The sequence below is a fragment of the Rissa tridactyla genome, chromosome W, assembly GCF_028500815.1.
Source record: "Rissa tridactyla isolate bRisTri1 chromosome W, bRisTri1.patW.cur.20221130, whole genome shotgun sequence".
Taxonomy (NCBI): Eukaryota; Metazoa; Chordata; class Aves; order Charadriiformes; family Laridae; genus Rissa; species Rissa tridactyla.
Window position 1 is genome coordinate 10796707 of NC_071496.1, and position 26414 is coordinate 10823120.

Consider the following 26414-nt stretch of genomic DNA (forward strand, 5'->3'; position numbering starts at 1 on the left):
TCCATTTCCTACAGGACACTTTGCTTGTTTGGAATATTTTAGGAATTACAGATGTATTTCATCCTTCCCCCATTGACTTTACTTGTTACACCTTAGGCAAATATGATGAGCAAGTGTAAGTGAAAGTGAATATCAAATGTTGAAAATATGGTGAATTAACATGGGTAGGAGTTGAAGAAAAGAAAAATTTTGGTGAAGTTTAAGTTTTTTTGGAAAGATCTCCCTCAGACTTCGAAAGAAAAGAAAGTTGTCCTTGCCTTCCCCAAAAATGTAGTTCTTCTGTCAAAGAATGAAAATGTGCAGAAATTTGAGTGTTTTTCAGGCTTCAGACACCCACAGAAAAATCTACATTGCCTTCGGGGAATTTCAGTGAATATAAACATGCTTTTTTGGCCACATTTGGGTGGCTTTTTGTTTGTTTGTGTTTTTTTTTTTTTTAAACAGATATCACTATTAAACCAAGTCCAAACTGAAGATTTACAAGCATTCAAGTTCCTCCTGCTGGTTTGATTTAGTCATTTGAAACTCCAGACAGGCCAGGGTGGAGGCTGGCTCTGGTGGGCAGGAACCATGGCTGCTGTGGTGCTGCCCTGGCCCTGCTGTTCCTCCTGGGCTGCTCCAGGCCTCTGCTGGAAATTAAGGGGCTTTTGGTTGTGCTTTGTCTCCTTCACCACAAATTAGGTTACCTGGCCAGCTGCTGATCTTAGAACCATAGAATGAGTTGGAAGGGACCTTTAAAGGTCATCTAGTCCACCCCCCCTGCAATGAGCAAGGACATCTTCAACTAGATCAGGTTGCTCAGAGCCCCATCCAACCTGACCTTGAATGTTTCCAGAGATGGGGCATCAACCACCTCTCTGGGCAACCTGTGCCAGTGTTTTACCACCCTCAATGTAAAAACTTCTTCCTTATATCTAGTCTAAATCTTCCCTCTTCTAGTTTAAAGCCATTATCCCTTGTCCTGTCACAACAGGGCCTGCTAAGAAGTTTGTCCCCATCGTTATTATAAGCCCCTTATAAGTACTGGAAGGCTGCAATAAGGTCTCCCCAGAGCCTTCTCTTCTCCAGGCTGAACAACCCCAACTCTCTCAGCCTGTCCTCATAGGAGAGGTGCTCCATCCCTCTGATTATTTTTGTGGCCCTCCTCTGGACCCTCTCCAACAGGTCTGTGTCTTTCCAGTGCTGAGGGCTCCAGAGCTAGATGTAGTGATTTCAGCTGATATGGTGTCCTGGTTCCGGCGGGGATAGGGTTAATTTTCCCTGGTATTCCATGCCATGTGAGCCATGCCCACCCTGAGCTGCCGGGGGAGGGGGCAGGAAGTCGCCTCTTGGAGCGGGCTGGGCTGTCCCGGGTGTGGTCGGTGAGCGGCAGGGAGCAGCGGTTCGTGTTTGTATATTCCTCTGTCCGTGTTATTGTTGTTGTTTGCTTGTTCCCTTTGCTGTTCTGTTAAACTGCCTTTGTCTCAACCCAAGAGTCTTGCCTTTTTCTTCCGATTCTTCCCGTATTGGGAAGGCGCGAGCGAGCGGCACGTGGTTCTTTGTTGCCGTCTGAGGCTAAACCACGACAGTCCTTTTTGGCACCCAACGTGGGGCTCGAAGGGTTGAGATAATGACAAAATTAAACTAGAGCTTGGAAAAACGAATTTTTTGTATGCATTTATTGTATTAGGCAAATAGTCGCTGGTCACCATGTTGCTTGGTTTGTTCTCATGGCTGTGTTATGTAAATTCCTATATGGCTTATGTACTCCCTGCGATGCTGTTTATCGTGTCTGGAAGAGGGATGAGGATTATCATTCTGCTGTCCTGTGCAATATCGGTTTATGATATGATAACATCACTGTTCAGAAAGCTATTTTGGGGTGTTTATGTGGTTTTGCTGTCCTGTCCGTACATTGGGCACCGTCTCTCAGAATTTATTAATAATTACACCCAGTCTGTGGGGGAAACGGGGGAGGGCACTTTCCCCAGCTCTTTTGCCTCCCTTTTCTCCTTTGGGTCAGGTATGACAGCCTTTGAGAATTTTCAATATCCTTGGGATGCTGAAACCAGCATGTTCCTACTGTTATGTCTTCTGAATACGTTCCAGGTCTTGTTTAGGGTTAAACGACTATTTAAGACTACCACCCAGAGATCTGCCCCGAGGCTGGATAGTCAGGGGTGGCATGGCATGTGGGAGAGCATGGGCAGGTACCTAGAGAACTTCTCGCCTCCAATGGTCTGGGACTTCACCCCCGAACAATTACAGGACCCTAATAAAGTAAGTGGTAGAATATCTGAAGGGAAAATGCTGTGGCTATTCTAGAGAGGCACAACTCACCGCACTGTGCTGGGCCCTGGCCAGTATCTACCAAGCACTGCTCAATATTATGCAGTACCTTCAGGGGAAAGAGATGGAAACCAGACGCAGACACTGCGGCTACTGCAACCCCTGCGACAGAAACTGTGGCTACAAGTTGCAGAAGCCAGTGAAGGACAAGGTGAATCGGGCCAGTTTGCAGAGGTGGAAGCCATTCAGCTGGCTTTGGACATTGCCGAGCGAGAAAAATGGCCAGTACTTTTATCTCTACACTGACTCATGGATGGTGGCAAATGCTCTCTGGGGGTGGCTACAGCAATGGAAGCAGGGCAACTGGCAGCGCAGAGGCAAACCCATCTGGGCTGCTGACCTATGGCAAGATATTGCTGCCCAGATAGAGAATCTGGTTGTGAAAGTACGCCACGTAGATGCCCACGTACTGAAGAATCGGGCCACGGAGGAACATCAGAACAACCAGCAGGTGGATCGGGCCGCTAGGATTGAAGTGGCTCAGGTGGATCTGGACTGGCAACATAGGGGCGAACTATTCATAGCTCGATGGGCCCACGACACCTCAGGCCATCAAGGGAGAGATGCGACATATAGATGGGCTCGTGACCGAGGGGTGGACTTGACCATGGACACTATTGCACAGGTCATCCATGAATGTGAGACATGCACTGCAATCCAGCAAGCCAAGCAGTTAAAGCCTCTTTGGTATGGAAGACGATGGCTGAAATACAAATATTGGGAGGCCTGGCAGATTGATTATATCACACCGCCACAAACCCGTCAAGGCAAGCGCTATGTGCTCACAATGGTGGAAGCAACCACCGGATGGCTGGAAACATACCCTGTGCCCCATGCCACTGCCTGGAACACTATCCTGGGCCTTGAAAAGCAAGTCCTGTGGCAACATGGCACCCCAGAGAGAATTGAGTCGGACAACGGGACTCATTTCCGAAACAGCCTCATAGACACCTGGGCCAAAGAGCATGGCATTGAGTGGGTATACCCCATCCCCTGTCACGCACCAGCCTCTGGGAAGATAGAACGATACAATGGACTGTTAAAAACTACACTGAGAGCAATGGGTGGTGGGAGTTTAAAACATCGGGATGCACATCTAGCAAAGGCTACCTGGCTAGTTAACACCAGGGGATCTACCAATCAGGCTGGCCCTGCCCAATCAAAACTTCCACGTACTGCAGGAGGGGATAAAGTCCCCGTAGTGCACATGAAGAATATGCTAGGGAAGACAGTCTGGGTTAGTCCTGCCTCAGGCAAAGGCAAACCCACCCGTGGGATTGCTTTTGCCCAAGGACCTGGATGCACTTGGTGGGTGATGCGGAAGGATGGGGAGGTCTGATGTGTACCTTATGGGGATCTGATTTTGGGTGAGAATAGCCAATGAATCGAATGGTATGATGTTAATTGCTAAGTAACCCTGTCACTGTATGTCCTCATTACTTATAATTGCTATCAGTTGTACTACGAGTAAGGCACAGGGATGATGGGATCAGGACTGACCTCAGCAGCTGGCGCCCAGCAACTTCCTCAAGATCTACATCTTCAGCCCACGGACTGTGTGCATGAGCCACACCGGGTGCACCAGTCACAAGCTCTAAAAATACAGCATGCAACAGTCCAGCACCACCCAGCATCTCACCTGCCCTGAGGGACTGTTCTAACAGATGGAGCCCAAAGCCGTGGATTACAAGAACTCAACGGACACTTTGGAGGGATGGCCCATAAACTAAGGGCATTATATTTACATGAATATATATGTATATATGACAGGGGGAAGTGGTGGCAATTCATTGGAACCTGTAAGATCTGGGCATGGCATAGATGGTATGGAATAAGGGGTGGACAATGTCCTGGTTCCGGTGGGGATAGGGTTAATTTTCCCTGGTATTCCATGCCATGTGAGCTGTGGGGGGGTTGGGGGCAGGAACTCTCTGCTTGGAGCGGGCTGGGGCGTCCCGGGTGTGGCAGTTCCGTAATCGTGTTTGTATATTCCTCTATCCGTGTTATTGTTGTTGTTTTCTGTTCCTTTGGCTGTTCTGTTAAACTGCCTTTGTCTCAACCCAAGAGTCTTGCCTTTTTCTTCTGATTCTTCCTGTATCGGGAAGGCCCGAGCGAGCGGCATGTGGTTCTTTGTTGCTGTCTGAGGCTAAACCACAACATACGGGAAGTTGGGGAAGGGAAATGGCTTTAAAATGTCCCTAAGGGGGTAAAATGAGAACCACCAGCTAAGACAAGCATTGCAGCCTTGCACCAGCATCCATCCAGTTCATGGCTGGGAGATGTGGGACTCTCACGGTGGAGGGACTCTGGTCTCCACACTGTTCTCACATCTTTGATGCTTTGTGCTAGCAGTATGGTTAGGCTTCCTTGGCCAATGGGTGATGACATACCTCTGCAATAGTCCCTGAGTGTGTTCCACCTCTAGCTGGCATGGTTAGGCACAATACAGTACTGGGAAAGCTCCTTTTTTAAAGATGACAAACGTCTTTTGGTTTTTGTGAGGCCAAGATGGTCAAACACAGTCCCTTGAGTTTCACTGCTAGTGATCTTGTAATAATTCCTGCTGGAGGTTTAATGATCTAGATCTTGATGGATTCAGTATGCCTGGGTTAGTCTGATATTTGGATGTGTGAGAAGTTTAGGTTCGGTTGGCATAAATCAGGGTACGCTAGATTAGAGATGATCCTAAAATTAGCTTGAAAAACTTCTCTCGGGCTCATTGGAGAAGTCCTATAATGAAAAAGTTTCTTGCCCTTAAACAAGGGAGGAGGGAAAGAATCATAGAGAGTTAAAGGGACTTTCCAAACACAAAAAACTCGCAGAGGGAAAGTAAGTCTAGGACCCCAAAATTTCTCAGTGTCTCACCAATACTGTAGTGATGAGAGGACAGCATCATCCCTTAAGCCAACATGCAGATGCAAAGTATCTTGTAACCTCGGCACAAAGAGTGGAAATGTGAAATAATGTATTTCTGGAATGGCTTGGTGCTTAAAAGCTCTGGTCAGAGATGTGAAAGATGGTACAGATGCCATCCTGAGAGTGGGCATGTCGGAGGACCTCCTGGGGCTTTCACTGCCAGCTATAAAATGGGGAACATCCTCATTCTCCTCACAGGATGAATTTGTTGGTTTTGTGGGAAGCTGAGCCCCCAGGGGGGTGTACAGGAGTCATCTTGGATGCCATTAGCTCAGTGGTTGCTCCCACATCTCAAAACAAAACCACACACACCCCCTTCCCAGTTTTCCATACTGCACCCCATCCATTCCCATTGACTTTATTGTTCATTGTTATCCCTAACTGGGGAATTCTGATTTAATGGCGTATTGGACAGATTTTGCTCGACGCTGTTCCCCTTTCCTTCTGTCCTATATCTGTAGAATAATGTAATATGATCTTTGGCGAGCCTCCTTTTGTTTAAAAGAAAATCTGAATGGAGGAATCTGATTGCTGGCTCCGCGTGCTCTTCTGCTCGCTGGAACATCTTCCCATTGTAGTAACATCAAATGCAAAGACTGAGAAACTTGACCCGGCAGGTGTCAACTCTTGGGAATACAAATGTTCAGCTGTAGGAAATATCGCTGTTGCAGTGGTGCTGTGGAAGCAATTAGGTAGAGGATAATGGATGGGCTGCAGTAAGATAGGAGGGAATGACTCCATGGAGGTGCTTCGTGGTGAGATCATAAACTACAAGAGCAGAGTGTGGATGGTCTTTTCATGTCAGTCAAAACCTGCGATGGAATTCATTTCCTCGCAGAGGATATCTCTACGGCTCTTGTTGTTGTTCCTACTTTTAACAGTTCCCAAAGCAGGAGGCCCTGCTGTTGGAGTGACCACATCAGTGATAAAAGTTGGAAATGCTGCTGTGTTTCGGTTTTAGGTGAACTTCTGGTTTCTATTTCCACTGTCACAAAGTATTTTGTATTCACAAAGCATTTCTTTCTTTCCCCATCTAAGCAGCCTGCTTGCAGCCTTTAGAAAGGATCATCCTCTATTAGTAAGGACCACAAGCCCGACTGCTGGGGGAAAAAAAAATATAAAAAAAATGCAGCCTTTGCTTTGGGGCAGCTGTTACCAGGCTGTGCACGTTACCTATGTACATGTGCAGATGCAGTTGTAGAAAAATGGGGAGCCTAAGACAGACAACGCTCTTCTTGCTTAACGGTTGTAAACAGAAAAACGATCATGCACAAAAACATTCAACCTGCTCAATTTTGCTTGGTCGTTGAGTCAGGCTGCAATGGGAAAACATAAATCAGAAGGTACTGTCTTCAGGCAGGATCATCTCTTCTCTGTATTTGTGGAGGACTCAGGTGTAGGCACCTGGCTAATGGAAGGGCTCTTTCCCTAATGATCTGTGCAGCAACACCTTTCCTTCTGGGAAGCACCTGGGGCTTCTCTGTGTCTGCATGTGACTCCTGCTGCCTCAGAAAGATGAGGTCTGCTCTTCCTCCCTGTCCGCCTCCCCACACAGGGGCTTCCCCACCATGATCTCATGGAGCTCTCATAGTAATTATTGTCATCTCGTGGCTCAGCAGTGTCTGCCTTGAGATGAGCCAGCTGTATGGCTTTTGATATCTATCTCAGCGCGAGGCATGTGTTTGTGCGCATACGCTTCTGTGCTACCTGCAGCTTGCACTCTGCAGAGGAACGCAGGCTGGTTTCTGCTCCTGTTTCTTGGAGGTAAATATGTGCAAAACTAGGTAAGAGGACTGGAACGCAATTAAATTCGTTATCACCACATGCACTAGCTTTTGCATGCATATGCAATGTCTCGTTGCAAATTAAAAAAAGAAAGAAAGAAAATGCAGTAAAAAGTGTTGAAAAATCAGTTTTCTTATTCCATTTTCATTCTGCTGTGTAAATGGCTTAGTTGCTGTCCTTTCTTTATAGAAAATTATTTTTCAAGTTAATTTTTTTTTTTAATCTTGAAGTTTTAATTTCAGCTTGAAAAACAAACATAACTTCTGTTATTCCCATAGCTCTGCTCCCAGACTTTCTCCCCACCCTGGCACAAATGTTTAGTGATGGTGAGCCATGCAGTTTCTTGAGCTACCCTCTTTTCTTTTTCCTTTTTAAAAAAAAAACAATCTCTGTGCTCAGCACCTTGCAGGGCTGAAAACTTTTCTATGTTTAGAGAAGCAGTGCGGAATAATGAGGTGTTTTGGAATAATTTTGCTTTTTTTCTCTTCTGGTTCCTTTCTTCCCCCTCCCTTTCCTTTCCTCTCCTCTGGTTTTGCAGGGTCAGGGGCTTTAGAAATTAGTGTGCATCAAAACCAGGGCGGACCTGCAATTCCCCCCACGCCCAGTCACATCTCTCCTTGCTCTTCTGCCTGTGCTGCTGTATAAAAAAAAAAATAGGGTGACTTGGAAAGTTAAGGAAAACCTTAGCCCAGGAGCACAGTCATCATGCTCTGAAGAATCTGTGGGTTTTTCTCCAGGAGATGAGGATCTCTCTTTGCCTCCTCCTCTGTCTGGAGGTTTCTTGGTGGGAAGCTCCTTGCTGGGGTGTGGTGCCTCCTTGCTAGGGGAGCAGCAGGTGAGCTGATATCTCTGAACAGGTTAAATAAACAGGACTGTGTTTGGGTTAATTGCCACTGTTTCTGCTGCTCTCCATTACTGATCTACCTGGGAGCCTGGCCAAGGAGCAGATGCGAGAGACAACATCATCAACTCCCTCCTCGTCCTCATTGTTTCTGGCTTTATCATTCTTCTTCTCCCCCCCCCCCCCCCCCCCCATTTTTTTTTTTTTTTTTTTTTTAATTTTTTTTCCCTTTGGCTGAGCAAATAGGCCAGATGGCAGTGAGGGGAAAAGACAAGTGAGCCATGGCATATGGGCAGCCTGTTTAATTTTGACTCCTGTTGGGAAGTAGCTTGCAGGGAGATAAATTACAAAAGCAAAGAGGAGGAGGAGGAGTGTGCGTTGGAGGGAAGGGGCAGGAGGACAGGGAGATCCCTTTTGGGATGAAGCAACCCAGCCAAGAGAGTCTGGGGCACAGAGGACTGAAGCCCTGGCTGCATTCCTGACGCAAAGCAATAAATTATCTGTTTCTGTGTCAATTTGTTGGCTGCACGCGGGGAGGAAAGATGGAGATGTCTGTCCTCAAATGAGGAGGAGGATGACGTGTCTCTGATGTCCACCTTTCCCACCCTCCCCCAGGCAAGCTCCAGACAGTCTTAGGAGCTGGGATGTGGAGACATTTGCCCAGTTGCAGAAGAGAAATTATGTTGCCCAAGATAATTTCTATCTGTGCATATGATTGTGTATGTTTTGCTCATACTTTATTATGGGTATCAATGTCAGATCATCCACTGTAGACTTTGAAGCAAAAGGCATGACTTCTTAAGTTTTGTTACAAAACTAAGTAAAAAGTTGACACAAAACAAAATGAAAAGCAGCTTAGTAATAATGTAGTTTACAGCTATTCCCTTTTCCCCTTTCCTTCCTTTTTGACATTCATTTTTCTCTCTTATGTTTTGCTTTTTGGATTCAATATGTTAGCTATCAACTTCTTGCTATCTATTCACATCGTTCATGCATTTTGGATTTTGCTGACTGAGACCAAAGTGGGTCTTGCTTTGAATGTGTCTCAATGATTTAGGAACAAAATTAGAGTTAATTGCATTAAATTATATATATGTGAGGCTTCCTGGCTTCATTTTGATTAACTGGGACTTTGGGAGACAGTGAGGAGAGGTAAGTGTACTTTTCTTAGTTTTTATAAATGTGTTGATTTTGCATCAGAACTTAATTGAAATGCAGTTAAAAATGCCTACACAATTTAGGAACTTGAGAAGTTTTATTCCTGTTGATGCTTAATGAGATTTGGGGTTCCTTGGTACAGGCTCTCATGTCCTTCACCCCAGAGGCATTTTTAAAAAAACTCTCATTTTGGCCAGCAACATCCGAATTTTTTTTCTGTTTGCTCCTCTTTGATGGGAATGAGCATGGAATCCCAATGCAATCATCACCCGTGTGGACCATTCGGAGCTCTATGAATATTATCAGCATCCTGACTGGCAGAGTGGGACTCTATCTCGATGTGCTCGTGGATGGGGTTCAGCTGTGAGCTCCATGCTTGTGCTTGGCAGGGTGGGGAAAATTCTACAAACCAATTAGCTCTGGAAGTCTTGAGCCCTGTTGGCAGGATGCAGGTGATCCTGGACCGCAGTTGCGCTCTGCGCCTGCACGAAGAACTCTATGTGTCATTAATTCTGCAGAGAAGTTTTTATTCACCAGAGAATCTGCATGGAAATGATTATGCATCGCTGGCTTGGTGGAGCAGAATTTTAACTTCCGGCTCAAGTGTTCCTCCACTGATTAGTTTTAACATGAAATAGAAACACAAGCCTGTGATTTATTGGTGAAATATTTAAGATAGACTGTTAAATTATTCAAATAGCAGAGTTTAAAGCAGGCAAGCAAGAAAAAAAAAAGCAAGCAGTTCATCCAAATAAGAGCTCAGTTTTCCTGAATTTGAAAAGCATACGTTTGGACTTGCTAGACTCCAAAACAAAAAGTGTTATTTCAGTGCAAAGAAAAACATATTTTAAAATGAACGATTTCAACCTTATTATCCTACTAACAAAATTAACCTTGAATCTTTCTCCATCTGATCCCTGCAGACTCTGTTTCATCTGCAGTGCTAGGAATTGTTGCAGCCCTCCATCGTTTCGTTTCCTACCACTCATCTACCACATCTTTGGGCACTCGCCTAGCCTGGCTGCAGTTTTCCTCTTTCAACAAATGCTAATTGAGAGCCTTTTTGTCTTACTGTTGATAAACCAGGAGGGGACTTCTCCGGTCTTCTTGCTAGGGGTTCGAATATCACCTCATCTTGTCTTGCGCGTAGAGTTGATCTTCCATCCTACCTTGTGCTGGAGAAAAACCTTGTTGAATCTGCTATACTTGTATTTGCCCAGATGCCCTCTGGCATCTGTATAACATTATCACAAGGTAAAAATAGAGCTGTCTCCTCAGAGGAGATAGGGATCATGCTCATGGTCTCTAAAGACACCAGAATTTTGGCAATAACAGTGTAGACTAGTGAAGTAAAGGGTGAGTAAAGCATAAAGTGTTTTTTGTGGAGCCTTAACACTAATTTCCCCAACTTTTGAGAATAAAATGTGTTGGAATTGCTGTGTCCTAAGGAACTTTTGTTGTTTTCAGTTTCTGTGCACCTAAGTTTCTCCAAATTTGAGAGAGGTTACTAACTCCCACAGCCATATCTGTTCTGAACATAAGATCAGTGTGACACTTTAAAAGCAAAGGTGATTGGACTTTGACATGTCTTCAGTGAAAACATGTGGGAAATGCGTATCAAAATCTGTAGACAGCTTTGAAAAATACAGTGCTTTCTCTTCATCTACTCCCATTTCAACACATTTTTTAAAGAAGCATTTTTTTGAGTCTGCCCCCCTGTAGCGAGCACTCCACTCCGTCTTGGGCTGTGCAGCTGAGGAGGAGAAAACTTGCAAGGTCTGACTCTTTTGAACATGTGGCAGCTGAAAAGAAGATAATTAGGACAGGCAAATTCAAACAGTGCTTTTACAAATGGTATTTATCTTTTTTTTTTTTTTTGGTGTGTGTCTATATTCTGCTTCTCCATCTGCCTTCAAAGGGAAGCTGATAAAAAGGATTTGCTTGGTCTTTTTGTTGCTGTAGGGGGAAGGGTGCTATTTGTGTGCTGTGCTACAAGGCAGATGCTGCAGGTGAAACTACCCCAGAGGGGGCAATCCTACCTGGAGGGGGCAACTCCTAGGACCCAAGCACTGCTTTTTCTTTTTCTCCTCTTTGTTGTGGTAACAGGTCCTTTATGGCATGTAGGAGCAGGCAAGGGTTTATGGAGCAATCAACTCCAGCAGCAGCAGTGGCAATCACATAATGCTTCAGCCTTTTGTCACAGGTTTTGTGTGTGCAAGATGAAAGTATGGCCAGGAGGGAAGGGGATGTGAAACGCTGGCTTTTTCTTTATTTATTTATTTAATCTTGGAAAGAGCCCGTCTGAGTTCTTTTATGCTTTTCGGGCTCAGGGATGAGAGAGAGTGTGCGTATGTGCGAGGGCATGTGTGCGTATGTGCGAGGGCATGTGTGCGTATGTGCGAGGGCATGTGCACGTCTGTGCCTGTACAGTCGCTCAAGTGGGGAAAAAAACCCTTTGTGGCTCACACAGGAGGAATTTCTGATGGAGACAACAGTGCTAAGCAGAAAGGCACATCCTGGTCTCTAGCAAGTGAGGGGCACACTCATGTGTGCTCACATGCACACATACTCTCTGGGCGCTCTGCATAATACATGCAAAGCGCTGTCCTTTAATAAACATAACCTATGGCAGCTGGGATGCAGCTGGCCAGACCTTGCCATTAATAAACTGGGAACATTCTTCTCCTTTTTACTCCCTTTCAATGCCATCCCTGTGGTTTGATCTCCTTTGAATGCTGCTCCCCCTCATTTGGGGCAACAATTCTGAGAAGATGTGGTGTATTGTTTGAGGTCGCAGGATGTCGGATTGATTTCGAAGCTTTTGTATTGACTCCGGGCTCCTGAATGAAGCTGTCATGTGTGTCTGTGGTTGGCTAGCAGGCTGTCCGGCTGCAAGCTGTGCCTTCCTTTGTTGTTTAGGCCTCATTGAGCTGAGGGAAGAGGCTCATTTCAGGGTGATTTACCACCACCCAAACACCAGCTGTCTGTTGTACTGCCGCTTACCTCCACCTTGGATTCAGTTCTTGTTTTCTTTCATTTATCCTCTACCACTGTAGGCACTTGGGTGCCAGTTCTTCAAGACATGTGGATCACCCTGACAGAACAGTGTAAAAAAACATAAACACTGAATATGTTGTTCTTCTCAATGTCATTTATGCACCCGCGGGGATTTTTTTGTTTGTTTGTTTTTTAGGGTTCACTGTTGCAGTGCTATACACATATTTTCTTCTTGGTTAAAAAACAAACTGTGGCCCTGGGGAAAAAAATAAATAATGAAAACACCATGTTCCTCTTGGCTTGTTACTAAGTAGCCCAACATAGTGAAAAACAGTAATGATTTTAATTTAAAAATAACTATTAAGCTCAGTGGCAGGACAGTAGACTGAATTGCACAGCCTGCCTGGTGCAGGATGTCAGGGGAGGTGGCTGCAAATGTGCTCTCTGGTCCTGGAAATGCTGGGATATTTGGATGGATGAAGGAGTCAGAGAAGGATGGCATTGCCTCCCTATATGCTTGTCATTAGTGAGCAGGCACAATAGCTGTGTTTATGTGGGTATTGTGCTGGAGAGCTATTTTGGTGGACAGGAGAGGAAGAAAAGGGAAGAGACTGTGAAGTGCCTCTCAGCTCAGCTTCACAAAGCTCTTTCAGAAAAGTACTTCTCTGTGAAGAGCCAGACTGCTTCAGCAGCTGATATGCTGATAAAAGCCTTGGAAAGGCCACACTGGAAGCTGTGCTTTTCCCCAGGTTGCCGTGGGCCAAGGCTCAGTTATCCTTTGTGCACCTCACGCTTTCATCTGTTGGTGAGGGACATTTTGAGGGTGTTTCAAGGCAGGAGAGATGGAGCGAGTGTGAACAGCTGAAAGCCAGGGCCAGGTTTGGCCAGTGAGACCTTTCAGGGGCCAAGCGGAGATGGGTTGTGCCAGCTCCTTGGGGGTGAGGCTACTGCTGGTATTTTCGATGGCTGTTGCTCAAAACCGAGAAAGGCTGATGGGAACCAAGCAGGTCAGAGCCCAGCTGGACCTGCTGGTGACTACAAGGTGTATGGTATGGTGCTGCTTAGTCAAGCCCATCCCTTGAGCTGATCTTTCCAGCCTCAGACATGGGAGAGGGGGAGGAAGATGGGATCCTCTGGTTAATCCCAGCTACCTCCTCTGGAGCACAGAGCCTAGTAGCTCCATGAAGGCCTGCTGGTGCCATGTGCGTCCCGTCTGATGCCTTTAAACGGGGCTGGCAGCTCCTTGTGGGACCTCTCTGAGCAATGTGGCAGCATTGGAGCCTCTGGGGCTGCCCCAGTGGCAGTGATTTGTGTGTGCCCCCACGCCTCCCACCGGAGCTGCTGGCGTGATGAGAATTGTGATCGGCCCTCATTTGAGTTCTGGGTAATGCAGTTCGGTGATTATTGACCACAGTTAAAACTGGCAACTGATCAGCTCCTGTCGCCTGTGCAGCTGAGATAATTAAGTCTGTTACTATTACTAATTATTTTCTTTTTCTGCAAACTTTGGCCAACTGCTGGAGGCCATGGTACAAGGAGGAGGGTGAGGCCAGTGGGACTCCCTATAAGAGGTGGGATAATGGGACCTATGTGCTTTGCTCTTTAGTGCTTGCTGAGGAGCATTCTAGCTCTTTGCATTGGGAAGGGGGATGTCTGACGATGGGTGGGAGCCAGCAGAAGGCAAAGCGAGCTCCTCTGTTGGAAATCCTTGTGCCTACCTGCTTCTAAACCAGAGCATAGCCTCAAGAGCAGGCAGCACAGAATCGTTTAGTAGCAATACATCTGTGAGCTTTCAAGACCACCATGCTCCTCCCCAATCCTGTTATTAAAAGGCCATGAAACATGGAAACAATGCTCCATAAATTAAGACTGAATGTCTGTAGTATCATCTGGTGAGATGAGGCTCCTCTCTTTGCTGTGTTCTCCTCTCCCTCCCCTGCAAGCATCAGGTGCTGCTGGACAAAGGAGGGAGGGATATATTAGGAGGCAACAACTACATCAGGATAGCCCTAGTGAGGTGTTTTAATTTGTTAACAAACTCCTTGGGCATTAGAAACTGTAAAATAACATACAGATAAACAAACAAAAACTCACTGACCCTTAGTACCCTGAAGGGCTCTGTTTCATATAGCTGAATAAAAGCTGAAGTTGCACATGCATATTTAATGTAACACAAGGCGTGTGCTGCAGAAAAGCGTGCTTTCTTCTAATCTGGTTCCAGACAGAAGCATCCAAACAGAAGCCCATTTCCCTATCCCCACTGAACTGCCTGGTGTACACGAGGAAACCCCTGAATGACAAGGCCTCCATCTGCTCTTGAACGGAGTTGCGACTGGCTGCAAACGTTGTCCATATGCTTGCTTTTTTTTTTTGGTTGTTTTTTTTTTTTTCCTTTCAACTTAGCTACCTGATGTTAGACACCTATCCCCAAATTAAGCATCTGCTCATAATAGGATTTACTTAAAAAAAGGTGGAGGTAGTAGCTCATTCAGGCGATGCACATCAGGAGAGGTGTATCTGCAGTTGGAAAAGGAGATGGGATTATTCATCCAGTGCATTGCTCTCGTTTGCTTTTTTAGAGAATGGAAGAGCCTCTGTGTTCTTGTACTGTTAGGGGAAAAAGAAAAATTATCAAGTTTTGGGTTCGTATTCCCCCTCTGCTCTTGATTTTCCAGGTGATTATGGGTAACATCTTGCAATTTCTCTCTGTTAAATAAAGCTGGTGATACTTTCAGCCAGACAGGAGAACACAGTCATGGTTTGCCATGAGTTCAGGTTGCATGACAGTATATCCTAGAAGACAGAGAAGGGTCTAAAAATGGGAGTTTTTCCTTGGTTTGTGGTATAAAAAGGGCTGGAGTATCTTTTTCAACACAATGACTTTGCAGTGGATACTGGGACAAGTTGATCATTAGCAAGTCACGTATGGATCCAGTGTCCTAAACATAGATGTATGTTGCTGCTGTAGGTACCCTAAGGTATCCTGGCTGTCCATCAGCTGCCTGTGGGTCTCCCTTAGGTCCTTTTGTATCTCTATCTTGTCTCATATACCGTGGAGTGTCTAGAAAGTCTCCTTTAGTTAGACATACAAGTCTTTCCCTGTGCCTCAGTTTCCTATCTCTAACATAATAATATAATTGCTTTAAATTTTAGTTTAATCACTTCTTTCTGGGGAATGTTTTTGGAATTTAAGAGATTACAGACTAATTGCTGAAGGACTGTAGTAATGGGGCAAGAGTAAAATACCTTTGATAGATGGGAGTCACAGACAGAGGATGCCAGTTGGAAATAGTCCCCTGAAAACCTTGAAGTTTGACAGGTTGCAATCAGCAGCCCAGACATTGGGCATTTTGGTTAGGTATCAGGTATAGCCTTTTCAGTGTCCTTTTTTTCCCCAGCGTCTCTTTTGGAAAGAGGAGAAAAGATAATTTTTGCACATTATCTGACCTTGCTGGGACTTGTGAGATGCTGGGGTCACCAAGTAAGAGACCTCACCACACCTGTCAGGTTGCAGGCTTGCCCGAGGTGACCAGTTTATCTGCCTGTTTGTAATTCCTGCCACCAAGGGTCATCTCTCTGCTGTGCCCTGACATTGAGCAATGGCTGCAATTCCTTTTAATCATGCCCTTTCCCTTCCTCATTGTTTAGGGCAGAGTGCTTCCATTTGGCTAAACTCATTAACTGCTTTAATGTTGAAGTCTCCTTTTCCATATAAATTCATCCAGCTGAAATCTCGTGACTCTCCACAGTTGCATGCAAGTAGATTCTCCCTCCATTGCCCAGCAGATGCTGAGAGCACTTATTTTTCAGCTGCAGACAGCAAAAGTCTGAAAAAAGGCAATGTCTTTGTGTGTGTGTCTATGGGAAAGCAAGTAATTGCAATGGGTTTGTGGGGACTCAATTGGCTGTGTTACTGTTGGAGCATTTTGACCAAACCTTTCTGCCATGGTGATTTATCAAGATGTCCAGGTCTGATAAGCTCCAAAAATGCTTTGGTGAAGAACCAAAGCGACTCAAATAATCCCCAGAAAAGAACCACATTAACGTGAGGGACCTTGCTGCTCAGATCATGCCCAGTCAATCTGATGGGTTGTCAAAGAAAAAAAGGTGTTTGTGCTCAGCTTATTTCCCAAACTGTTGGTTGTAGGCAAAAGGAGGGTGAGGGGACCCTGTTTCTTTGTAAATCTCCATTGGCCTCAGCATGTTATCAACGTTGCAGGGTCTGCACTAGCAGTGTTGGCGGGCTGTTGAATTCCTGGCAAGGACTTGCCAGTGGTTATATGGACCAGTTGTCCTAATGAGGGCAAATCACACCTATAGACTTTATTTCATCAAATCTAGCTACACTAGAAGCAAGTAAGCATTAACTTGGTAAGGGTGAACAGAAATGTTGGTGCATGAGCTTTACCTCAAGTCACTCCAGTTTGGTAATTGTACTCTGAGCATGATAGACTTGTTCGTGTATGTGTGTGAAAACATTTAGTTAAAATAACCTGTTCCTTTGCAGCTTGGCTTGCTCGTATTCTCACTGTGTTTTTCTACACACCTTGCTTTTCTTCTGCCCCTATCTATGTGACATCCCTGATGCTGTGATATTGGTCTTTAGGGGATTCTTGGAAGCTTGGGAGCTACCCCTCCGTGGAAGGGTATCTCCCAGCAATACAGGATGAGTCCACAGGCTTCCCTAATGCCCTTTCTTCCCCTGCTTCTGGTCGTAAATACAAGCCTCTTGATCTTCAGTGGTTCAGATCATGTTGATGTTTTTTCTTGCCTTATCTCTTGTAGGGAAAAGTCACTGGAGATGCAAAACCACTCATGAGTTGTGGTTGCAGAAAAGGGAAAAATGCTCAAGTGAAAGACTCAGATCAGGTCAGTCAATATGTACCTTAACTGGTGGAAATAAAAGAATGTGCTAACATCTGGTTGATTTAGAATCATAGAATGTGTTGGGTTGGAAGGGACCTTTAAAGGTCATCTAGTCCAACCCCCCTGCACTAAGCAGGGACATCTTCAACTAGATCAGATTGCTCAGAGCCTCATCAAGCCTGGCCTTGAATGTCTCCAGGGATGAGGCCTCCACCACCTCTCTGGGCAACCTGTTCCAGTGTCTCACCACCCTCATTGTAAAGAACTTCTTCCGAATGTCTCATCTAAACCTACCCTGCTCTAGTTTATAACCATTGCCCCTCGTCCTATCGTTAAACGCCCTCATAAAGAGTCCCTCCCCAGCTTTCTTGTAGGTCCCCTTCAGGTACTGGAAGGTTGCTATAAGGTCTCCCTGGAGCCTTCTCTTCTCCAGGCTGAACAACCCCAACTCTCTCAGCCTGTCCTCATAGCATAGGTGCTCCAGCCCTCTGATCATCTTTGTGGCCCTCCTCTGGACCCCCTCCAACAGGTCCATGTCCTTCTTGTGCTGAGGGTTCCAGAGCTGGACACAGTACTCCAGGTGGGATCTCACGAGAATGGAGTAGAGGGGGAGAATCACCTCTCTGGATCTGCTGGCCACAGTTCTTTTGATGCAACCAGGAACTGATTGAACTGTGCTGTTGCATATCAGGATTCCTGGACACAAACAGAGTCCTTGGCATGGCTGACAATGATACAACATTAATGTTTTTGTATTTGTTATTTGTAGAAAAACCCTCAAGCAAGATCAGGGATTCATTGCACTAGGAGCTGTTAATGCCATAGTCTGACTTATTCCCATCTGGTTTATTTATTCATGAATTATGTTTCTTTATAAAAATCCACCCCAGGCAATGCCTTTCTTAACGAATGTTGCACTTCCTTGCTGGCTAAATGCATGCAACCTTTGGTCTCATACTGTAGCTGCCTGGATGGGTGATAGTTACAGAGAAACATGCCATTCATTGTATGCTTTTGTTCTGAAGTGACACCATCACAAGAACATTCTTTATTGAGGTTCCTCATGATGGACATGTAAAAATGTGTTCACAAACCAATGGCCAGGTTTCAATATTCATTACTTGGAATGAATGGCCCCTATTCTAAAATTGGTCAAATTGATGTCAGTGGGACCACTTGTAAGGTTCAGTAATTGCAAGCGAGGTGGACTGTGCTCTGAATGACAGCTGGCTGGTGGTCTCTTCCTACCTCCTACTGTTTTGCACTTATTCAAATCAGCTGAGTTTGTCCCTGTCAAAATAGTCAGTTATTATTACCTTCTGGCTTTGTAGCTAAAGAGAAGTTTGAATCCAGAGATCGTTTATTTCAAAGGTGAAATAAAATTTGATTTGAGCAGAAACATTTTATAAATTTTGGGTCATCTAATATTAAATGTGGTAGAGTGAAGCAGTTGATCTCAAACATCAATAACTTTGCTCTCTAATGTACCTTGTGAACAACCTGTGACCAGGTATAGACGTGAAGCAGATTCAGTATCCACAAAACTCCAGGAACTCCCGATAATTTACTGATGGGAAAAGAGATGAACTCTTAGGAGGAAAAATGTTTTTCATTTTCAACATGCGTTTTCATCAACCCTAATTAATAACAACATCTGAGCCTTGTTTTGTTAGTGTCTGAGTAGATCTGAGAACAGATCTGTCTGTCCTGTGGTGGGCTGTTGTGAGGAATGTTGGTCACACTTATAAATGCTTTGTAGGATTGAGTCTTTCATTGATGTTGCTTGTGTTTTTATTCTCTTTAATTAGTATTCTCAAAACAACAAATTCATTGTCATGAGCTATTCTATCAGTTCACCATCAAGACAAGGATTCATATTACTTTTTTTTAAAGAATAGCTTCCCTTTCTCTCAAATACAAGCTTAATTTTCTCATGTTGAGGTTCTAACACATCAGGAGAAAATTAATTTAGAAATGAAACACCTTTACCAATTTTAGTCTTTTGTATTTTGATGTACTCTGGTTGAATCACTCTTGATTTACAACAGGACTAGAGCAGGGTCAGACCGCTTGTAGTAGAGATTAAAAATGAAATGGGAACATCTTGATTGCAGAGAGATTTTACAAAACACCATCTCTAACAAACCCTGAGTGTTGGACCTAAAACTCATTGATGGCAATACTTTAATTACAGTTATAGGCAATATTTCTTTTTGAGGGGAAAAAAAAATTCCATTCTCTTTAATGTTTTCTGGAACAGTGATAAATTATTCTTTGCGTTCAGTTACTTTCTGAAATCTGATGTCTAGTGGTGTGTTGACCATCTCAGTTATGGATCAGCATAAACTATTGGGTAAGTGCTTGCTCCAGAGGCTATAAAGTGAATTCGTTGTGCCCCTGGCAGGGTCCTGTCAGTATTTCAGGGGACAGGAGGTGGATGGGGAGGAAACTAGTACAGGAGGGTGGGTGGCAGCGTGGAACATTTGTTTGTGAATGCAGAACCTCAGCTCAGCTTATAAATTATCCCCTGGGCCTCGTAGATAAACACAGACTTCTATGGTGACATCGACTGGGAAAGGCAAACACTTGCTGATGATTGTAGGCTAATCCTCCAGGACGCTAATTGCCAGAAAACCAAAAGTCCTAGACACACTGCGCCACCAGTGAAAATCCCCAGCTGAACCAAGTCATGACCCCATTGCTGGGGATTTCATTTACTGGCATTTCTCCAGTATGCCTCTAGAAGAGAAGGCACCGTAACCTCTTTGACCTGAGATCTGCTTCCCTGAGTCTGGCATCCAAAGGCATGGTATTTTCCATGGTGCAAGTCATCAGTGTGTAAATCCTGGCCCCATCACTGTCAAGGGCAGAAGTCCAAACAGATTCACATGGAGCTGGGGTTTGCACCAGAGCAGGAGAGAGACTGGTGGTCTACGTTGTGTGGCCTCCCAGTTCAAATCAAACCCTGCAAGATGAGGTGGAAGGCTAAGCAGTGCAATATAAATCCCACAAAAGCTTTGAAAACCTCAAAGGGAATACAGCTGAGTGCACTGAAGAACTAGACCATGGATGGTCTTGATGAAGCTTCAGGTCAGTGAAGCAGGATGACTGACAGGAGTCCCAAAATAAGGCCACCTTTTGGCAGCAAACCTCCTGTGTCCTTGGCTGCCATTGTCACCATTGCCAGTTGTTTGTGTGCTTTGTGGGAGTGAAATTCATCCATGCTCCAAGGCCCAGAACCAAGTCTCTGCACCACAAACATCCTACTGTGATTGTAAGGTTCATATATGCTCTTCAGAGTGGTTAATAGTTTCCCAGTAATTTATGCCTCCCCATAAATTATTATACTATTGCTTATTATTTGAGGTGTGTTGTTGCATAAGAATGGCAATCCTCATCTAGGATTTCCTTGTGCTAAGTAGTATATTAACATAAAGCAGGAAAGATGCTTCCCAGGGAGTGATTTCATTTGTGTACTTCCCGAGGAAAGCAAAATGTCATTTAAAAACAGGGAAAAAATGTGTGGGTGGACAAACAATTTGCATATTAGAGATATGCATAAGGTTGAGAACCAGAAGTAGCAGAGCACTCCATATTCTCAGCACATGCAGCTCTGCCTTCTCAGGGTTTAGTTTTATTTGTTTTCCATTGCTTCTCCCAAAAGGTAGGTGGTTCATCAGTGTTTAACTGCTCTTACCCTTTGAGTTTTTCTTTTTTCTCTTTGCTTAACTTTCCTGGTGGCTTGTGTAAGCTCAAGTGTTACTGAGAAGTCAGATCCTCCTGTCCTTCCATGTGTTTGTTTTTGGTTTTAATATGACAAATGTATGCTGCCTCTGGAAATGGTATCCACGCGGCAGAGTAATTTAGTGAATGGTGGATCCAGTTCATGTTGGCAAGGATCAGATTAATCATTATTAATCATGACCCCTCTGACAGTAACCTCATCCCTTGCCTAAGTGCTGCTCTTTATTAAGAAGTAATAGCTATTAGGGGATGGCTGGGCCACTGCTCTCGTTGCACTGGCACAGGGCTCAGGACTTCTGGCAGGAGGCAGAGAAACTCGGTTCGAAATTAAAAATAGATGCACATTGTCCACATTCCAGAAATGAAATAGGCAGCTTCCCCTTTGGGTTTCTTCGGCCTCATCTGAGCGTCCTCCTTTCCCCTGAAGCCTCCCGAGAGTTTGCCTGTTTCCAAAGGTTGAATTCGGTGTTGGGGATGAAATAATCTCTCAGATGCTTTTTTATTTGTCTGCTTGATTTTCTTTTTTAAACTTAGTTAGATCCTGGTATAACCTAATGCATGTGTAGTCTTTGCATGGATAAGATTTTAAGGTCTAATCTAGTGGTTGTAGCAGGTTTCAACAGCTGATGAGACTACAGATTGGTTTAGCTCTTTGGGACTCCAGTTGTCCCAAGCAGACCTCAAAACAACCACCTTTTTGAGGATTTCCAGATTCCTTGAAGAAACACTGCACTGTTGAGGTGAGACGCGCATCACTGTTCACCTCATGCGCAAAGTTGTGAGGTGTCCAGCTTCTCTCTCCAGGTCACTGGGCTGGGGATTGCAGGCCTGTATGTGTGTATATATGTATATATATCTCTCTCTCTCAAAATATATCTCCTTACCGCTTGTGTCACCAGAGATCTGCTGACAGTAGACAGTAGTTTAATTCATAATTATTCTGGTTTTCCTAGTAGTATAGGTTCTTTTAAAGAAGGTGAGGCAGTGCTATCAATGGATGTCATCACTTTTTCAGCAAAAGCACAATGACTTAAGTACCGGATTGAAACCAATCTCCCCAATCCCCACACCCCCCCAAAATCTACCTTAATTACTCTTTAAAATGTTTTCATTGACTGTATGGAAATCCAGGACAAAACTCTTTAGAAGAGAGCAAAGGAAAGGAAAACGTCTTTTCTCTCCATCTAGCTCTTCGATACCTGGAGGGCAGCAGTAGAAAGTTGGAGCAAACCTGCCACACTTTTGATCTCTGCCAAAGTTGTTGTGGGAGTAACAGCATTTAATGGTTGAAGGAATTTATTGAAGACTAAAAGTACCAGCAAAGACAAAGGGCCCAATACAAATTATCTGGTAAACCGCTGTCAAATTTTACGTGCTCAGGGCTACTGGTAATTTCCTGTCTTAAAAAACAGGGGGGGGAATTTGGAGGGGGGGGAAGGAGGGTTAAAAAGTATATAAATAAACCCACCTCTTTAAATAGCTAACAACTGGCCTGGCCTGAACTGTGTTGGAGCTAGTTCCTTTGGCAGCCGGTGCCGAAATATCTGTTGAGGGTGTAGCAGAGGGCTGAGACCAGGTTTCGGAGAATCTGCCTTAGTTTCGCTGGCTCTCCCTTGCGTTCTTCCACTTGTCAGCAAGAAATGCACCAAAGCACAAAATGAGGGGATGTAAAGGCTTCTGCATTCCATCTGAGCAAGTCTGGATCACACCCCCACAGTTAATATTTCTCTCCACTAAAAGAAATGAGGGTAATAAAAATAACTGAAAGCATTGGCTAACTTGGAAATACATGGGTAGAATTGGAGAGAATTGGGGGAGTGAAGGTATGCTGTCCACCATCTCCTCCTCCAAGTTCATGGCAGAGTTTGAATGTCTGTTTGAAAAATCATTGGATTCTGCATGGGTTCTAAAAAGCTAAAACAAGAAGTAAAATACAAAGAGAGAGGATGTTAAATGTCTGAGGTGTCTGGGCAGTAAAGCACCCTTAAAAATATTTTGTTTGTTGAATAAAGCAGGCTAGGTGATCATACAAAGAACATGGGACTATAGGAAACTGTCCTAGATCATCCAGTCCTCTGAGATCTCAGGGAACTGTTACATATAGCACCACTGATAAATACATCACTTTTGGCACTGGTACGTATTAAAAGCAAACCTTGTAGCTCTGTCATCATGCTCATCCCACCAACTAATCTTTTACTTTCCAAAATACTCACTCATATAATACTTCCACATCTTGTTCCTGCTGCCAGATCAGAGTGTTTTTCCCCCCATGATATGAGTGTTGGTCTCAGAAAGGTAGACCACCTTTGCTTTTCCATTCACCCACCACAATTTTCTTGCTGCTGGTGGTGCTGTAGGGGGAAAAAAGTTCCACTTGGTGAACCAAAATGCTGTAGAAATTTAATCTCAGCAAAATTTTTTAAAAGCTGGAAATCTCTTCCTCTCAATGGGATCTGATTGGGGGCAAGAGGTGTTTGAATAAGAGACTCACCAGCTGCCTTTTCTCTGGACCTTCATACAGCAGTTGCGCTTTGCTAATTGCTGAATCTAGTGCTAAGCATCTGTGTTCCTGGTGGCTGGGAAAGTTTTTTGGTTTCATTAATCTGTTGTGTGGAATTGAAGCAGCTGTGAAATGGAAGTTGGGTGGATAATTCCCCATTCTTTGGATTTATATAAGTTTTGGAGGGACGATGTTATGAAAGAAACTTCCTAAATATAAGTCTCCAAACAAAAGAGATTGAGGATACGTGTGTCCTTTGCAAGTTCAGCTGTAATAGGTTTGTGTTGCAGTGGGTTACACCTCCCTTCATACAATGTAATTGGTAAGCTGACGTTTCTAATGACCTTTTATAATCACCTATTTCCTTTTCTCACTCATTTTATGAATAGTCTTGTACTCACTTCAAGAGTTTCCCACCTTGTGGTCGTGGTCTCCTTTTACAGTTCATATTAATTTCAAAATGGGTTGGGCTTCCTGTAAAACGTAGCACAGTGTAGACTAAAGTTCAATAGAGCCTTTCCTTTCTACAGGAAGGGGGAGACCAAAAAACTCATAGTGCCCTTTTTTGCACGAAAGGCTTCAGAAATGTCAGTGAGCAAATTGCCTTTTTTTTTTTTCTTTTGAGGCAGTTCTGAATGTGTGCTTTAACACAGTGCCCTGCCCCTGTTTGAGATGTAAAACTTAGAGCTCTGACCTTTTCTAGTGAGTGATGATCCCATGGCACTTTCCCTCCTGAGTTGGAGCATGCGAGTCCTGGCGATGATGTTTTGTCCAGCCTCTCATTCAGGAAATGTATTCTGCCAACTTGACTTGACCCTGCGCCTTCAGTGGGACACATTATTCTTCCCTTCCTACCCTAAATTGCTGTGTACTGCCACCTTGCATTGATGGGTCCTTTGTTCCACCTCGGAGGTAGGTTCATTTCGGTGGTGGATGAAGGGAAGCTGTATGGTTTTGAAAAGCAATTTGAGAGCCCTCTGAATGAAAAGTGCTTCACCCATGAAAAAATTAGTGTTATCAGTTGTCATTGTCAGCCTCAAATCCTGAATTTGAAAGGGTCATTTATACTTCTCAAAGGCAAACATGCAGCAGCATGCTAAAAGAGAACTAAAGCAGCTGAAGAAAATGCTGTCTCACATCATTTCAGGCTCTGCAATCCCAGGGAGCATTAATAACTGCTTTGTTGTTTTCACTGATCTTTCTACATGGATGGAGAGGGAATGAGTCAGAAGAGAGAAGCTGCACTGCTCAGCCGCTCCAAGTGGTCCCATGCCCTCTGCATTAGCAGCTTACCTGCTGCATGCTGCAAGGAGACTCAACCAGGGCAGGGACAACATGCAGATGAATGGGGAAAAAGCATAGGTGAAGATTTGGACTTGCCCATTTGATTATGATATAGTAAGGACCATCTTTCCCCATCACATTCTGGCTGTAATTGCTGCCTTTCCCACTGTTTTGTTCCTATTTCCCCTTAGCAGATGCCAACATGTGAAGACACCATGACAGGGTCAGTATCAGTCAGCCACCTTTTAGATGACAGATGCCACGTGAATCCAGATCCCATCTACTCTGAGGTTCATGCAAACTGAACAGCCTGCTCAGAGCTGCTGAGAGCTGTGAGGTGCAAGGAAAGTGCAAAGGCTTTGTGGAAGGGGGCAGATGGAGAGAAGGACCTGCTCGTTCATTGGGGTGTTGTGCTTGCAACTTTGTGGAGCGCTTCACGCCTATCTCAGCATGGGTGCAAAATGCTACCCAAGCAGAATGGTGGTAGTTTGCACCCTCTTTTTACTCACATCGTACCAGAGTCATTGTCAAGACAAGATGAAATTCAGGTCCTAAATCTCAGTAGGTCATCTGTCTGAAATTGTACCCAATGTGGTTGTTCTGCATTCAGCAAATATTCAGTCATGACATCGGTTATTCATAGAAAATGCATTTGCTTGAATTTTCCAGCAGCTCTTGATTTTCTCATGGGAGTCTGTTCTGCTGTTGGGTTGACCATGCTGATAGGAACATTTTTGTGCTGCTCCATCTAAACACTCTTTTGTTCCTTATAGTCTTTTACTCTTTGTTATATCCCACTTCGTGAGTTTCTTGTTCATGCATAAGAGTCTGGCTTGGTGAGAGACAGCAGCAGCCTAAGATACATGTGTACCTTGGGTTTAAAGTTTTCTTATATAGGTCAAAATCAGTTTTTAAAATATTACCTCCTGAAAACCACTCAGAAAGCTCTGTCAAGTAAAACTGTAACCACAGTGGTCCTTGTAGAAGAAAAAAAAAAAAAAAAAAGCCCTTGTGCAGGGGAGAAATCCTTCAAGAATCCTTCAAGCTATAGTTTGAAAGTCTTTATAGCAGGTAGAAGAAGTGGTTCAATGTCTACAGAGTCAGCTCACCCTTTGGAGATGATGGTTCAGTCCCTCAGTCTGCTGCAGGTTTCCTACACAACCAGACATGTGATTTAATTCCCGCAAGACCTCAGCTCTCTTTATAAAGCTGTGAAAGTAGCACAGTGCCGCAGTTTTAGGCTGGATGGGTGATTGACAAGATGACAGATACTCTCCCCCACCTCTCACTCCAAGGAGAGGAAAAAGAGATAGAGAGATTTATGAGTTTAGAAAAAACTAAAATACTTTTATGAAATATTAATAAAAAAATAAAAAGGAAATAATGAAATAGATATAATATATACAAAACTGTATCAAGCTCCCAGGGAGATGTCACCAGCAGGCACTGGGGAAGTTCCAGACTGGACTCAGCAACAGATGAGAACTGGATTCCAGATCTGGATTCATGAATGCACAGATAGCAATCCAAGGCAGGCAAACAGACAGAATCCTCCTCAGACATCAACCATCAAGGAACAGAGCTGGCTTTTTTGATCCCTCAGCTTTTATACTGAGCATGGCAGATGGGATGGAATACCCTACTGGTCAGTTTGGGTCACCTGTCCTGTCCACTCCTCCCCACAGGTGCAACCCCTCCACAGGGTAAACAACCAAGTCATCTGACCCTGGTTGCCACAGCAGCAAGTATAAGCAAGAGCCTCTCTCACTGAACAGAAAGTTGGCTCTGCTGCACCTCAAACTGGGACACATGGATATCCTTCTCCTTCATGTTATAGACTGGGGAGTACTTGGATATTAGTGTGGTGTAGGCCTTGCCTGAGGTAGGTTAACGCTGACTTGAAATGTAGTATGGCTCCTATTAACATCCTGACAGAGGGATGTTTTATTCTTTTTTTTTAATGTTGTATCTTAAAAAGAACCAGTGAAAAAT

At 44.4% G+C, this 26414-nt stretch overlaps 1 protein-coding gene across 1 annotated transcript in view; it reads left to right on the forward strand.

Moving 5' to 3' along the window:
• Window positions 1-26414, forward strand: part of LOC128902112 (SET-binding protein-like) — a 321291-nt gene that overhangs the window by 17632 nt on the left and 277245 nt on the right. Inside the window, exon 2 of the mRNA XM_054184502.1 lies at window positions 16811-16894. Within this exon, the coding sequence (XP_054040477.1) occupies window positions 16811-16894 (84 nt within the window). The remainder of the gene's footprint in view (window positions 1-16810; window positions 16895-26414) is intronic.